The following is an 18,028-nucleotide window of genomic DNA, read 5'->3' on the forward strand; positions in this document are numbered from 1 at the left end:
TGCTCTCTGGGGTTGTCTAGAACACAAACTCTAAAAGCTCCAAAACTGATGCTTATTAAACTCCATCCCAGTGGCCAAGGCCTCCAATCCCCCAAGGCCAATCAAGACATTTTCTGGTAGTACATGACGAAAATCCTCAAGATAGCAGTGGAGCATAAAGATAGGTTAAACACCACTCCACAAAAGAAAGCAACATTGCCTATCTATACATATATATTTATTGACCCTTTTCCATTTCTTAGTATAACCTATTTGGCCAGAAGTATGTTAAAAGGGTGGGAACTTAACCTTCCTGAGCTCCTACTATGTACTAAGCACTATACTATGTGCCTTATGTGTGTTAGCTCAGTAAGTTCTCCCAAATTCCCCTTGCAGAGGAGGAAACCGAAATTGAGAGAAGCTAAATAAATTGTTTGAAATTTTATGCTAGTAAGGGATTGATCCAATATTTGAACCTGTGTAATACCAAACATTGCATATAAACATATGGCACATGCATTTATTTTGAAACTCACATAAATGTGTTGATATGGTCAATCATACCCCTCAATTCATAAATCCATTTTCTTTCCACAGAAACCTACTATCTTCTTCCAGGAAAGAGACATTAGGAATAGGGCATTTTGTTTTTCTGAAAACATTTAAAAAAACTTACTCTGCTATGGAATATAAAGGTGTAATATAAAGATGTAGGACTTTTATTCTATGGAGAGCTACATACGAATAAAAAGTAATATTGGTCCACACATTTAACAAAAGGCAAGCCATTAGTACATGTGCTTGCAGGTGGAGGGGAAAAAGTAAAATATTTGATTCTCTTGTTTCTTAAGCTGAGAACATGGAACTTTGGCCTTTTCAAAGTAGCTATGATAAACAGTGGATGATTGATCTCAATTCCATGGCTAATTAAAGGAGAGAAAGTTATCCAACCAGGCAGAGAAAAAAATGAACGGAGATACAGCCAGGATAGACTGAGTAGAATTCAAAGAAAAATATAGATAAGGGAGAAATTATTCATTTGTGCATTCCTTAAGTATGTATGTATTTATTTATTGAGAGTTAGGTCTCTTCATTTATTTATTTAAATTGACAAATGATGAATTATATATATTTATGATATATAACATAATGTTTTGATATATGTATACATAGAAGAATTATTCAATCAAGCAAATGAACATATCCATCAGCTCAACTACTTATCATTTTTCTGATGAGAACATTTTGAAATCTACTTTTTCAGTGATTTTCAAGTATACTACACACATTATCATTAATTATAGTCACTATGCTGTACAACAAATCTCCAAGATTTATTTCTCCTGTCTAACTGAAACTTTGTACCTTTTAAGTGACAGCTGCCTGCTCCTTCAACCCCTGCCCCTGGTAGCCACCATTCTACTCTCTGCTTCTATGAGTTCAATTTTTTTTAGATTTCACATAATTGAGGGCATACAGTATTTGTCTTTCTGTGCCAGGTTTATTTCACTTACCATAATGCCCTCCAGGTTTATTCATGTTGTTGCAAATGACAAGATGTTCTTCTCTTTGAAGGCAGAATAGTGTGTATATACTATATTTTCTTTATCCATTCATCCATTGATGAACACTTAGCTTGATTCCATATCATGGCTATGGTAAATAGTACTGCAATAAATGTGAGAGTGCAGTTATCTCTTTGACATATTGATTTCATTATCTTTGAATATATACCCAGTAGTGGGATTGCTGGGTCATATAGCAGTTCTATGTTTAGTTTTTTGAGGAATATCTATAGTGTTTTCTAGAATGGCTATACTTCTATATGCTACTTGTTTTTTATTTTTATTTTTTGCCATTCTAATAGATATTAGCGGGGTTTAGTTTTGATTTTAATTTCTTTTTTGTTAATGAACAGTGGCATTGAGTATCATATGTCCATCCATATATCTATTTTGCTGAATTATATGTTCACATATATTTTGCCCATTTAAAAAGTTTATAAAATGTAATACTTAGTTTTGAAAGTTCTTTATATATGTTACATACAATTCCTTTATCAAATATATAATTTGAACTTTTTTTTCCAATCTGTAATTTGTCTTTTCATGCCATTAATAATATTTTTTGAGAGCAGAATCCTCAATTTTTGCATGTCTGATTTACCATTTTTCCTTTTTTTAATTGTGCTTTTGGTGTAACATCTAGGAAATCTTTGCATAACGCTGTCATAATGACCTTTCTCTATTTTTTCTTCTAGAAATTTTATAATTTATATTTTACATTTAGTTGTATGATTTAATTACTTGTGTATGGTGAGAAGTATGAACTGTTTCATATTTTGGCACAATGATATCCAATTGTCCCAGCACTATTCATGGAAAAGTATATTCTTTCTCATTTGAGCTGTTTTTTGCATACTGATGAAAGTCATTTGATTGTAAGTATGTGGGTCTATTTCTGTTCTTCAGAACAGAACTGTCTATTCTGTTTCATTGATTTATGTATTCTTTTCTTTCTCTAATGTCATACTTTCTTAATTATTGTAGATATATGCGTATCTTTTCAAAGCAAGTAATGTGTGTCCCTCACCTTTGTTCTTCTATATCAAAATTATTTTGATTCTTCTAGTTCCTTTATCTTTCCATAAATATTGTATTACTTTTATTTTTTCAAAGTGATCATCATCAACATAAAAATTTTAGAATCAGTTTGAAAATATCTACAGAAAATCCTGTTGATACTTGATTTAAAATGTGTTGAATATAGAGATCTATTTTGGGGGAATTGATATTTATTATGATACGACATTGAGTCTTCTAATCCATACACATGGTATATATCTCTGTATGTTTAGATATTTGATTTCTTTCATCAGTGTTTTATAGTTTGCTGCACACAGATCTTTTATTTATTTCATTAGGTTTATACCTAAGTATTTCATGTTTTTAAAAATGTTATTGTATTGTAAATGATACATTTGAAAATTTCAATTACCAATTATTTACTAATAGTGTTCAATTACTAATTGTTCATTACTAGCTCAATTACCATTGTTCACTACAGTTAATTTTTATAATTTGACTGTTTATTGGGGCACTGTTTAACTTATTAGTTCTTGAACGTATGCTATAGATTCTTTGGGATTTTCTAGAATCATATTATTTGAGGATGATATGGTTCGGCTTTGTGTCTCCACCCAAATCTCATCTTGAATTGTAATCCCCAGTGTTGAGGGAAAGACCTGATGGGAGGTAATTGAATCATTGCGGTAGTTTCCGCCATTCTGGTCTCATGATAGCGAGTGAGCTCTCATGAGATTTAATGGTTTTATAAGGGACTCTTCCTGCTTCGCTGTTTCACCCTCTCTCTCCTGCTGCCATGTGAAGAAGGTCCTTGCTTCCGCTTTACCTTTCCCCATGATTGTAAGTTTCCTGAGGCCTCCCCAGCCATGTAGAACTGAGTCAATTAAACCTTTTTCCTTTATAAATTATCCAGTCTTCGGAAGTTCTTTACAGCTATGTGAAAACAGACTACTACAGTGTATAAAGGAAGTTTTATATTTTTTGTTGCAATCTATGTAACTTTTTCCTGCTTTATTGATAGGAACTCCAGTACAATGTATAAAATGAATGGTGAAAGCAGACGTCATTGCCTTTTTCCTGATCTTAGGAGAAAAATATTTAGTCTTTAACTACTAAGTGTAATAATAGCTGTAGGGTATTTTTGTTGTTGATCTATGAACTATATCAGTTGTCAGATGTTCTTTCTAGTCCTAGTTTGCCAAGAGTCTTTATTATAAATGGATATTGGATTTTGTAAAAGACATATATCAAATTGATTGATTTTATACATTTTCTTCTTGATTTTTACTTTATTGATAAAGAGAGATTCATTGACTGATTTTTAAAATGTCGAACCAGACTTACATATTTTTGGGGATACATCCAACTTGGAAATATGTATATAATATATATCCCTAACCAGGTATTTGGATTTGAGAGAAGGTAATTCCCAAAGAACCTAATTCTAAGAGAGATAACAGAACAAGAGCCACACAGTCGATCTTCAGGAGTGGAATCCTAAAGCAGAAGTAGATGCAATTTTCAATTCTAAAAGCCAAGGTAGCCATGGGTGGCAGTTCAATAAAGACATAGCCAGGAGTTACTCTGGTACTACGGAGGAGTCACCGGCTACATTTGTTTGTTGTTTTCTTGCCTTCAGCCCTCACAACTGTAGGTGAAAATATGTTGTGTGTATGTGTGTGTGTTGGGGTAACAGAATGGACATAAGAGATGGTAGGCTCATTGTAATCATCAGATTCTCTCTCCCTCTATATCCTTACATGCGGGAATAATCCTCAAAGTCTTGTCTGTGGGCTGTTTTTCATCTTCTACACACTTTACCTAGGCTATTTCCTCTTATCTCAGAGTTTAAATTAATAATGCTATGCATAACCACTCTTCTTGCCCACATCAGCTGAAAGACTGAAACATGATCACAATAATAGTTATCAAAACAAAGTTTCCAGGGTGTCTTACCACCCCGGATTCCTTTGAATTCCTTCTATACCCACACAGTCCTCAAAATTCCTCCTCATTCTGGAAGCCATCAGGGAGTGGCTCACACACTCTTTGTATAATAATCTCCTATTGTGTTATCTATTGTTTTACTTCTTTCCTGTTATGGATCAGGATGGTATTTCCTGCAGATAGTCACCATGTCACTAGCTCTGATGCACAACACAGTGTCTCATGGCTGAGGTGCTGGCATTGAAGATACAGGTATCTGCATTGAGAGCATCATACCTTGATGCCAAACTGCTGGCATTAGTACTACTGGTACTTTAATACTCATTTCAGTTTCTTTTTTCCAGCATTCTTTCCCCAGTCCCTTTGGACCAGGACTCAGGAATGTGTCTTGGGGCTGGGCTGAAGGATAATTTAAGTGATAGAAAACTGCTTCTTTCCAGAACCTCCTTTCTCTTCTGAGCTGGTCATTGTTCTGAAACTAGATGAGTACCTTGTGATTCTTTTCTTTTGAGATGCTCCCTTTGAGAGTTCCTGAGGGAAATTCATTTCAATGGATGTTTAGTCAGAGCAATGTTCAAAGTCTTCTTGGAAAATTTATACTCATGATGTTGTCAATTCATATGAGTCCTCAAATACCTTGATAAGTAGAGAAACTTGTGCTTTATTTTTTGCATTAACATTATTTTAAATCTTCACTGCAACTTTCACTATATCAATGATTAAGCATAATTTCATTTGAGTTGGAATTAACACTTACAATTTTCTAATGATTCATTTTTTAGTTTAAGTCTTACCTGACAATTTCATGAGAGTTTAATACTTTCAAGTGTTTTTCAGGAGCATAAAATTTACATTATTTACAAATAATTAGGGCTATGATAATATTAAGTACACGATTAATAAAAATGACCCTGATAGCTAAGGTTATTTTTTATTAAAAAATGCTGTGCCAATATTGGCTAAAAATGAAAGTTTTTAAAAACCATATCCAAATTAGATGACATTTTAATGAAAACATACAGCTAACTGGTATTTAACAAAAACATATAGTTAGCCAGGGACAACAATAATATAGATTATCATGCTATTTCTAATAAACTAATTATCAGAATATTACAGCTGGAGATGTTTCTTCTGAGACAAATGGGCAATTTAAAAATCAAAATGATAACCGCTCATGATTGAATAGATTATATAATGGTTTTCATATAGATTGTATATTATATGGTCTTCACACAAACATACAATGTTGATATATTTGGTGCACTTTCAGAGATAAAGGAAAAGCTTATGTAAGATCAACTGAGGCATCCAAGACCACATACTGGCAATAGGATGGATTTCAACCCATGACGTAGGGTCCCACTACCAATTATTTTTACTCTGATGCCTACTCTTCTCATTTGCTCTCCTATTATGTCATTACATCTCTTTTTAAATATTTAAAAATCTGATTTAAAAAATTATACCATGAATGTAAACTTATGACTTACCTGTTATCAGTTACATCACCCTTATCTAAATGTATTTGCTTATCATTGTTATTTACCATTTACATTATGCTCAGTATGTTGCCCCTCTCCCTGATCTGGTTTATTTCTCAGAATTGAACTTCATGATAATATTGAGTTCAGGTGCTTGAGAAGCACATGGTTCAGTGCTTGGATCACAGTGAGGATGTAATGTGTTTGAAGAGGATCAGTCACTATTGCAACTGACCCTACAATTTAGGCATGTTTCCACTAGGTGGCAGCAACATTCCATACGGATAAAAACCAATAGGCGCTTGGTTTTGACAGACAATGGTTTAGTAATAAAGTTAGTTGTAATCATGCTGTTTGAGTTTTTAGAGGTTTTCTATTTTACCTCTTTGGTTTCAGAATAAAAAAATTGAGGTCCAGAGAGGGGTCAGGAGAGATCAACAGCCCAATCTGCCATAGTAGAATGGGAATTAGAATTCAGGTCCTATAATGTCTTTGCGCTTTCCCTCTTGTATAAATTGTTAAAGACCTCTACAGCTTTTAAATATACCTTCACTTTGGGTTTGTTAGGGATGTCTTATAAAAACACTTTGGATCCGTATCAGGTTGAAATTTTTACTAGTCGCTAGTGGAAGAAATGCGCCCCGTGATAACTTTCCAAATTCCAATTTGAGAGTTAAGATGTTTTACTACTAAGCATATTTGGATTTTTCTCTGGGGTTTCTTTGAAACGATTCAAGTAAACTCATTAAAATAGCTACCCTAAAATGTTAAGCTAAAACGAAAGTAAATAATATTTCAGGAGATGCTGTCAGAGAACAAGCTCTAAGATGCATAGGATCCTAGGAAGATACATTTTGAGTTGAACCTCAAAGCACTTCTAATTGTAAACATTTATAATTCTGTGTGGAGTTTATTTGCCTTTATGTGCTATTTGCTTTCATACTTTTTTATTGTAGTAAAAAGCATATGACGTTAAATTTACCATATTTATTAGTTGGGGTTTTCTAGAGAGACAGAACCAGGAGGATGTATTAATAGATAGATAGATAGATGAATAGATGGACAGATATTAACAGATGGAAACGTGAGAGTGGGTTTATCAGGAGAACTGGCTCATGAGATTATGGAGGCTGAGAAGTCCCATAATGTGACATCTGCAAGGTGAAGAATCACAGAATCCTGACTTCCTGAGCGTGGTTCAGTCTCTAAGTTCAAAGGCCCCTACACCAAGAAAGCCAATGGTGTAACTCTCAACATGAGGCCAAATGCCTGATAACCTAAGGGGATACTAATGCAAATCCCAGATTCCAAAGGAGACCCTGGAGATATGATGTCAAAGGATGAGAGAAAGGTATCTCAGCTTCAGAGGAGAGACGGGGAATTTACTTTTCCACTGCTTTTTTGTTCTTTCCAGACCCTCAACCGATTGGAGGGTGCCCATCAACATTAAGTGAGGGTGGATATTCCTTACTCAGTCCACTGATTCAAAACATCTTGTGTCTTACAGACATACCCAGAAATAGTGCTTTACCAACTATCTGGATATCTCTTAATCTAATCTGGTTGACACCTAAAATTAACCATCACATCATCTTAATTATTTTTTAAGTGTACACTTGACTAATATTAAATGTATTCATATTGTTCTGTAACATATTTCCTTGGATACTTTCTGATGTTCACTTAAACTTCTGCTATTTTGATTAAATTTGATTTTTGAAAGTAAGGGCATGAAGAGTTTATGGTTTCATCCAGATGGATTTAATAGGATGACTTTCTTCCTCATTCTCAGATTTCTTATGGACTAGGTTAATAAATACATTCTGAGTCCTCATTCTGCATTTTTCTGTCCAATGCAGACATTGTTAATTTATAATTTGTTCTTTTTTTATTTCAACAGCTTTTGGGGTACAAGTGGTTTTTGATTACATGGATGAATTCTATTAGTGGTGAATTCTGAGATTTTAATGTTCCTGTCACTCAAACAGTATATGCTATAACCAATATGTAGTCTTTCATTCCTCATCCCACTTCCACCTTTCCCCCTGAGGCCCCAAAGTCCATATCACTCTGTATGTCTCTGTGTTCTCATAGCTTAGCTCCTACTTTTAAGTGAGAATGTACAGTATTTGGTTTTCCATTCCTGCGTTACTTCGTATAGAATAATGGCTTCCAGTTCCTTCCAAATTGGTGCAAAAGACGTTATTGCTCTTTATTCTTAAGATTCTCAGTCTTACTTTGTAGATAGTCATTATCACTATAATCAGAGTTGCCATGATAGATGAAATCTATCACTACCCTATCTTATCAGCCTTTTCTAATCCTAGAAAAATGTATCGATCATAACTGTGTGATTTACCTTTTAAATTCCCCCGATCTTAACTCAGTATCAAAACTCATTCATAAATTAGTTGGAGTTTACTCTTTCAGCACAGAATTTCCTAGAATAGTTTATCTTCAACCTTAGATAAGAATGTTTCTCTTGATGAAGAACTTCCTTGCCTTTTCATCTTGACAGTTGATTCTTGAAGCCATTTACCTTCCTTTCTTCCAACAATCTTAGTTACTAAATTTCTTTCCTAAATTAAGCTTATTACCTTGTAAGTCAAGAGTCTCAGTAATTATATCCCTTTATATAGAAGACATTTCTCTCACTTAATTTTATTTCTTTTGAGACTGAGGATTGCTAACTTGGTCTCCACGAAATAGATTAATTCATTTTTTATGAACCTCATTCCTAAAGAAAACATTTCAAAAAACAGGAAATCAATGTTTTAAAACATCAGACTTACAGGGCTGGATGAATTATTGGAGAGTGAGCCCAATTCGCTCAGACTGGAGGGGTTAATTGACTTGCCCACAGTGGCACATCCAGGTAGTGGCATTGCTGGCAGTAGCACCCAAAATATTAAAAAGAGAAAAGAAGAGCCCCATCAAGCCCTTCATCCCATCCAGCCTCATTAAAAAAATAAAGAGAAAAGACATCTTTTTATTGTGGTGTAAATAAGTCACAAGAAAAAGACAGAAAGGAGAGACACATTTTTGGCTATGACCCAAGAAACGGAGTTAATGACATCATTAGTTTACATTCATTGAGTGATTTCTGTTTGTTAGGCACTGTGCTATGCCTTCCTTATTCACAGCTTATTTAATTATCACAACTCTTTTGAGGTAGGTATTCTTGTTACAGCAGTTTTACAAATGAGGGAGTTGATAAGTTTAAGACATTAAACAACGTTGAACATGTTTATATTGATAAAAGGGCAGAGCCAGAATTTAAACCCAATTCTCTGTGTTGGAAACATGTGTTTCTAACCAGTATATTTCAGGACAAGGCTTGGTGTGTTTATGTGTGGTTTACTTCTGACGAAATTTCTCTTAAACAAAAGGCGTCTACTAACCCAGCAGGGAGTTTTCCTGGACTCAAATCAGAGAAAGCTCAGAGAAGAATAGGTAGGCGGATGGAAAGAGGCTCCTGTGATGAGCGGTTGGCCCTTTTTGCCACCACTCCAGGGAACAATTAGTGCTCAGAAATGTTTAGCTCTAATGATTGCTGGGCTTTTTATGTTGGACCCTGGAGTGAGTGGCAGAGGGCAGCCTCTTGGAGAAAGAATGTGGCTACCTCTGCCCATTAAAATAATGAACTCCCATAGCCCATTTATTTGGGAGACTTGTTAACAAAGGCGCGGGGATTCCAGAAGCATGATTTACTATTTACATGAGGCCAAAGCATAAGAAATTGACGGAACCAGAAACGAGCCATGGAGCAGTGGGAAATGCAGATGACCTGGTTTGCAAAAGATGTTATGGCAGCAAAGCAATCAATATTTCTTCTCTTGTAGTACAAGATTGAACGATCCTTCTGCCCAGTGTAATCCAGTAAGTCCAGCTCATTCCCTCCTACCTCATACATCCAGTGGCAAATCACAACTATACATTTACAGCCTATTCTGCCTTTTATTTGTAAAAGGGGCCGAGTAACACTGCTACTTCTTGAGTCTATTAGGATAATTAAATGGGTTTATAGAAATCAAGCCTTTCAAACAGTACTTGGCACACAATAAGTACTAAATAAGTATTTGATTATATTGTTATATTATGATTGTTATATGATTATTGTTTGTGATTAATTATATATTACATGTTTTGTTATTATAATAATAACAGGCCAAATATAGTAAGTCATAGGCCAAACCCTTCTGCCAAACTTTGAGGATAAGTGGTGGAAAAAAATCTATTTATTCAACAGAATATTTACTGGGCACCTATGTCCCAGGCCCTATTCTTTGTACTTATGATAAAACTGCCTTTGCAAAATTATAACTGAGGAAATTATGACAGTCAAAGAAATCATACCTACCTGACTCCGTCTTGCTTCTAACCTTTAAGCTGTCTTTGTCCATTCTTGGGCATAGGCTGAAGTAATGTTGGGAAGGAATTCAGTTCATGGTTTGACTCTGAAACAAAATTAATAGCAACTCTTCCTTGAAGATACCCGCTTTCTGCCTGGGGACCAGTCTGTCTTTGCAGGACTAACAAATTAGATGCAAGATTAGAAATTACAGTTTAGGAGTCATGCAGCCTCTGGCTTCAAGAGTCTGAATCTTCCCAAATTGGTGCTAGGGGTAACATCACTATGGAAAACCTAAGATCAGTGCTTGAGATATTTGGCAGACCCTGCACTAGATGGATCAGCTGACACCACCCAGACCTGTAAACTGGCTCAACCAGTTCTGCCATCCCACCGGGGAACCGAAGAAAGCAAGAAAAACTCAATTGGGTCCGTTTGATTCCATCTCCAACCTAACCAATCAGCACTCCCCACTGCCGAAGCCCCTACTCACCAAATTATCTTTAAAAACTCTGATCCCTGAATGCTCAGGGAGACTAATTTGAGTAATAATAAAACTCAGGTCTCCTGCACAACCGGCTCTGCATGAATTACTCTCTCTCCATTGTAATTCCCCTGTCTTGATAAATGAGCTCTGTCTAGGCAGTGGGCAAGGTGAACCCACTGGGTGGTTACAAGGATAGATCGGTAAACAGAATGGGCAAAACTCTCTGCCTGTCTTTGAGTAACTTAAATTCTGGTAGGGAAGATTTCACCAAGATAAGAGATACCAAATTCATCTTACTTCCTTTCTGATAGGATTAAATAGATTGATGTTTTAGTGAAGATCAATCTAGGCTCGTCTTGGTTTTGACTGCTTGACCACTGACTTGTGGGGAGATTAGAAATTTGTAAAAAACACAAAGTTGGAGAAGTTTTTAATATGATGAATGACAGAGAACCACAGTTACCATTGGGTGCAAACATGCATGGGCAAACAAATTCCATACAGATAATAAAATACAGTAACCTTAATATCACCACTGAGTCTTTCTCAGGGCATTTCTGCCTCTTTATACCCATTTGTATTTCCTAATTTTTAAAAAAAGTTTCCTTTTTTTTTGAGACAGGGTCTCACTCTGTCATCCAGGCTTGAGTGCAGTGGTGCAGTCATGGCTCACTGCAGCCTAGACCTCCTGGGCTCAGGTGATCCCCCCACCTCAGCCTTCCAAGTAACTGGGACTACAGGCGTGTGCCACCTCAGCCCACTAATTTTTGTATTATTATTATTATATTATTATTATTATTATTTTCTGAGATGGAGTCTCGCTCGGTCACCAGGCTGGAGTGCAGTGGCATGCGATCTCAGCTCACTGCAACTTCTGCCTCCTGGGTTCAAGCGATTTTCTTATCTCAGCTTCCCCAGTAGCTGAAACTACAGGAGCATGCCACCACGCCCAGCTAATTTTTGTATTTTTAGTAGAGACAGCGTTTTGCCATGTTGTCCAGGCTGGTCTCAAATTCTTGAGCTCAAGCAATCGGGCTGCCTCCACCTCTCAAGTGCTGGGATTACAGGAGTGAGCCACTGTGCCTGGCCTGTTTCCTCAGTTTGATCTTACATCAGTGCCAGTCTGTCTTTCTTAACTGCCAGATATGTATGGGCTTACCTCTTGTCTTCATAGTGATCGTCTGATCTGGCCTGATGACATCAAAGTTGTCCCTTGCTTATCACTGTCTTTAAATATTGAATGAACCCTCTTCTCCCTGCTGCTTTTCTTGCCCAGGAAATATTGATTGCTGTTGGTTCTTGACCACAATGGCTCAGCCCATCTCAGTCAGCTTAGGTAATGCTCCCCTTTCCCCTTCATGGAGACCTGTTCATATCCCTTCTTTCCTATAATTGTGCCGACTGTGCTAGTTGAGATTTTCATCATTCTATGAATTTTGTGCAATGACTTTTATTAAGAACATTATATAATTAGAATAAATGTTCTGGTCTTAAACATGATAAGTGTGTGTGTGTATATATAAGCACAAACATACACATATATACAATTAACCCTGCACACATATGTATAACATATATATATCTATATATATACACACAAGTATACATATACACACAAATATGTATACACATACACACATATTTTTTTCCCACTTAGTTTTACTACCTAGAAGATTGTTAGACTGTTGCCTGGATTTCCTCCCGCAAAATGGAATATGTCAAAAATTGTAGCCCATTGTATTCAGTTCCCTTCTTCTGAGTTCTTATACTAAAGATCTATAATGCATAAAAATGCCTAACTTTATTATACTTTATTTATTTATACTTTATTTTCAAGTCAGAAAGTCTAAAAAAGCCATAGCGAACCTAAGTCCAAAGGGACACTTCAAACTCATCTGATTCAACCCTTTCATTTCCCATTTGAGAAAATGAGAATCCGGAGAAATGACTTTTCCAAAGTTCCCAGCAAGTTATGAATGGAGCTGAAGACAAAACTCGGGCTTCTGACTCCCAATCAGTTTCTACTTTATTATTAGATGGATTCTCTTTTGACCACCAAACATAGAGCATATGGATTATCCTAGGCTGACTTCCTCTGAAAAGTCTTTGCCTAGCAGGTGGCTGGGCTTTAACTGGGTGTTGTTTAACGGGATGCTGACTGTATGATCTTCCAGGAAATACCCACTCTTACAATAACAAACAAAATTTAACTGACCACAGGATTCTTCTTTCCTTTATGCAGGAAGCAGGCCTATGGCTGTAGGAAGGAACAACACAATTGTGACAAAATTTATCCTCCTGGGACTTTCAGACCATCCTCAAATGAATATTTTCCTTTTCATGTTATTTCTGGGACTCTACCTGCTGACGTTGACCTGGAACTTAAGCCTCATTGCTCTCATCAGGATGGACTCTCACCTGCACACGCCCATGTACTTCTTCCTCAGTAACCTGTCCTTCTTGGACATCTGCTATGTGTCCTCCACTGCCCCCAAGATCCTCTCTGTCATCATCACAGAGCAGAAAACCATTTCGTTTGTTGGCTGTGCCACTCAGTACTTTGTCTTCTGTGGGATGGGGCTGACTGAATGCTTTCTCCTGGCAGCTATGGCCTATGATCGGTATGCTGCAATCTGCAACCCCTTGCTTTACACAGTCCTGATATCCCATACCCTTTGTTTAAAGATGGTGGTTTGCGCCTATGTGGGTGGATTCCTTAGCTCTTTCATTGAAACATACTCTGTCTATCAGCATGATTTCTGTGGGCCCAATATGATCAACCACTTTTTCTGTGACCTCCCCCCAGTCCTGGCTCTGTCCTGCTCTGATCCCTTCACCAGCGAGGTGGTGACCTTCATAGTGGGTGTTCTCGTTGGAATAGTGTCTGTGCTAGTGGTCCTCATCTCTTACGGCTACATTGTTGCCTCTGTTCTGAAGATCAGCTCAGCTACAGGTAGGACCAAGGCCTTCAGCACTTGTGCCTCTCACCTGACTGCTGTGATCCTCTTCTATGGTTCTGGATTCTTCATGTACATGCGACCCAGTTCCAGCTACTCCCTAAACAGGGACAAGGTGGTGTCCATATTCTATGCCTTGGTGATCCCTGTGGTGAATCCCATCATCTACAGTTTTAGGAATAAGGAGATTAAAAATGCCATGAGGAAAGCCATGGAAAGGGACCTCAGGATTTCTCATGGTGGACCATTCATTTTTATGACCTTGGGCTAATGTTTACAATGAAGCTGTGAGCTGGGTCAGTTATGCAGGCATTTACGTAATTTTAAACTAGTTGATCTATAGAATGAATTGTGTGAATCAGGCTTTTTTTTCCCTCCTTCTTAAGATTTCACTAATAGTTTGCCTGTTGGCTATTAGAAAACATTTTGGCCATTGTTGCTTTGTAAAATGAATAGCATTGTATAGTTTGAGATTTTAAATGCTCTGCCTAGCAGAAAACTTCACCATGACAAAACACGTCCTGGAATGTCAAAACAGAGTATGTATAGGAAGAAAATCATCGAAAAAATGTTAGTCCAGCATTTAGTGTGGTGATCTCCAAGGTACAGCATGGTATAATGATCTGAAGAGGATGATGTTTTTCTAAACATAGTTGCCTTTCCCTCTTCTGAGATTCTCAAATGGTTTGCTTTAGAGCCCATGAAAACCATAGGGCAGACACTTTCCCGTGTTTCAGAATCATGGCCATAGGAGGCCCTGTGACTGATGGGGGAGTTTTAATACTCTTTAGATGCATTAAAGCAAGAATTCTGATTTGGCCCTTGATGTAATTTGGATATTTGTCCCCACTCACATCTCATGTCTGATTGCAATCTCCAGTTCTGGAGGTGGGGCCTGGTGGGAGGTGTTTGAATCCTGGGGGTGGATCCCTCATAGGTTGGTGCTGTATTCATGACAGTGAGTTCTTGTGAGATCTGGTCATTTAAAAGTGTGTAGCACTCCCCCCCACCCCCTGTCAGTCTCTCTCTCCTCTCACTCTGCCTCTCTCTCTCTTGTTCCTGCTTTTGTCATGTGATGTGCCTGCTCTCCCTTTGCCTTCTGCCATGATTGTAAGCTTCCTGAGGCCTCCCTAGAAGCTAAGCTGATGCCAGCTCCATGCTTCCTGTAAAACGTGAAGAACTGAGAACCAATTAAATCTCTATGAATTACCTAGTCTAAGGAATATTTTTATAACAGTGCAAGAATAGTAGTCCTTAATGACTGAACAAACAACCTCTTGGCCAATTCAATCAATTACAAAAAGAGGCCACTAAAACAATTTAAATAAAACCAAGGAATTATTGCTTAAGCCCAAAGTGACAGCTTTCTAACCAACAATTAAAGTTTCTTAGGAATCTAAAGAGAAGCATACGCTCATCTGAGATGAAAAGTTCTCTATTTTTACCAGGGTTGTGATTAATTCTAGAAGAGAACTTAGCCAAGGAATTGAAGAAAATGATTTTTCTCCTCTACATTTTCTCAGAACTTGTTATGTATCCTTGAACTGGCAGTAAAGAACTGGAATAAATTCATTCAGCTGTGGCCTTTCTTGGTTAGGCTATAAATAAGTGAGTAAATGATATCTGCCTGTGTGACTTTAGGCACATTGCTTGGACTCCAGGTGCCTCAGATCCTCATCATAAAATGGAAATTGTAATAGTAATTTTATCCTAGGATTATTATGAAGAATTAAATGAGTCAGTACATGTAAATACTTAGAATACTGCATTGTGAATAGAAAATGTCCAAGAGGTGCTATTACTATTATTATTATATAATGCTTAATCATTATCCAAATAGAAAAAATGGAAGAGATTTCCTTAGTTTGGTAGGAAATGTAATTTTTGCAATGGCTTTATTGCATTAGAAAGAGGATCTGGAGGGACTATTGCAAAGAGGGTTAAGAATATTCACTTTTAAGTAATTGGACCTGAGATTATTAATTTCATCTCTGCCATTTTGTAGGTTCATAGCCTGATCCAAGTTATTTAGAAACTCTATTTTCCTCATCTGTGAAATGAGGATAATAATTGTAGCTACCTGAGGACTAAGCTCTGATTTTTTTTCTCTTGCTCAAATTCCTTTCTAAGGGGTCTGGGGAGTCATGCCCTACAAACCATAAATTCTCATCAGATGGGTTTTATTTAACCCTGGATATAGTGACTTACTTTACAATCTGACTCCAGCATAACAAGGAAGAAAATCAAAATGTTTTATACCAAAAACAATTTCCTTGCCACACCTTGAAATTGCCCTGCAAAGTCTCTGGTGGGAAAAATCCACATGCTATAGAGAATCTCCTCTCCCCTTTGTTTTCCTTCCTTTATTCCCTGACATAGGAGATAATCAACTAAGAGCCAGGCACCTTTTTAAGTCCGATAAGAAGCAATTTACAACCTGCTCTCTCTGAAGTCTGCTATCTGAGAGCTTCTTCTGCACAATAAAACTTGGTCTCCACAATCCTTTACCTGAACCTGAACATTTCTTTCCATTAATCCCAGGTCTTCAGATGAACTCAACCAATTGTCTGCCAGAAAATGTTTAAATTTACCTATAGCCTGGAAGTCTCCACTTTGAGTTGTCCCACCCTTCTGAACAAAACCAATGTCTTTCTTAAATGTATTTGATTGATATATCATGCCTCCCTAAAATGTATAAAACCAAGCTGTACCCCGACCACCTTGGCCAAATGTTCTCAGGATCTCCTGATGGCTGTGTTGCGGGCCATGGTTACTCATATTTGGCTCAGAATAAATCTCTTCAAATATTTTACAGAGTTTGACTCTTTTTGTCAACATACCCCATAAAATTGATGCAACAATTAATTGAGAATATACATAAAGAGGGCTTAGCCCAGTGCCTGGCATATGGTAATACTTAGTACGAGTTAGCTTATATTATTAGTCAATATCTTTACTCAGTTTTATATAAATCAAGAAAAATCCAGGGTAATGTGTTAAAAAGAGACCAAAGAATTAGGTTTAGGGTATCCACTCCAATTAAGACATATTAGTCTCAGCCAAGAGGCACACCCATATTACTATCTCTATGATTTCTCTTGTATATCAGAAGCAGTTCTTAGGGAATTAGAGTGAGCTCAGGTTCACAGCTGTGACCATTTCGCCAACTCTATCAGCTATCTGGATGCCTCTCCCCCTTTTCCTTATAGCTTTTTTTCCCCTCCACCTTTCTTGACCTGTACTCCAACTCACCAAGCTCCTATCCTTCAGTTTGTCAATTTTCAAAATGGTAGTTAATCTTAAGTTCTCCTAATGTCAAAAGTCATTGAAATGACACAATTAACTAATGAAAATATCTCATGCTTTGGATTTACATGGAGCTATTATCAATCTTTACTATATCCAAACTTTTTTGATGAATGGAGATTCTGAATAAAAAGTCTTCATAAAACTTTTTCTTGTTCAATCACATATATATCTACCAGGAATGGTAATTTTCTCATTGCACTGAGAAGATATAAGGTACTTTTGCAGTTGGCCAAACTACCAAGAAGAATGTAAGTCTTATTAATAGTGATTAATTCTATTGCATAAGATGGAGATTGGTTGTAAGACTTGAATGTTTTGGGGTTTACAGTAAGCTACATGTTGAATGTTTCCTAAACAAGTGTATTTATTATGGGGCTTATAATCAGACATACATTAAACAGAATATTTTGGGCCCTTAAGGAATCAGGCATTTTATAGCCATTTGAAGGAGGAGGAGGTAAAACTCTTTCCTGGGAGGGCTAGTCAGCTGGAGATAGAATTCACTTTAGTAAAATTACCATCATCCAGGGTGTGGCACTCATGTTTGCAACTTCCAAAAATCTTTTCCAGATGGACTGAAGTTAACAAAGCTCAGAACAGCTAGCTGTATAAGCCAGAATGACAGATTTAATTTTCAGTGGAGAACAAAGCTGCCAAGCTTGAACTTGTGCCAGTGGCACAATTCTCCATCTGTCAGGAAGCCATATAGAAAGACAAATTACAATGAAAAGTCTATTTGGAGAGAAAGGGATCACAGCAAAGCGGATAAAGTGGATCAGTAACTGATACACCCAGCTAGAGGGTCCAGATCGGCTGAGGCCCTGGGCAAGGGCACCACCAAATTTTCTCCCCAAGCATTCCTTTTCCTCTCTTCCAAGATGACTGTCCTCCCTTCTAATCAATACTTATAGATTGATGAACTTACAGCT

At 36.9% G+C, this 18,028-nt stretch overlaps 1 protein-coding gene across 1 annotated transcript; it reads left to right on the forward strand.

Annotated features, from left to right (window-relative positions):
* Positions 1 to 13,071: 13,071 nt before the first annotated feature.
* On the forward strand, positions 13,072 to 14,097 carry OR5A2 (olfactory receptor family 5 subfamily A member 2). Its single transcript, NM_001193891.2, is given in 1 exon segment — positions 13,072 to 14,097. A coding segment is annotated over 1 exon segment (975 nt). The 5' UTR covers positions 13,072 to 13,086; the 3' UTR covers positions 14,062 to 14,097.
* Positions 14,098 to 18,028: the final 3,931 nt, after the last annotated feature.

This window comes from Macaca mulatta, chromosome 14 (assembly GCF_049350105.2).
Source record: "Macaca mulatta isolate MMU2019108-1 chromosome 14, T2T-MMU8v2.0, whole genome shotgun sequence".
NCBI lineage: Eukaryota > Metazoa > Chordata > Mammalia > Primates > Cercopithecidae > Macaca > Macaca mulatta.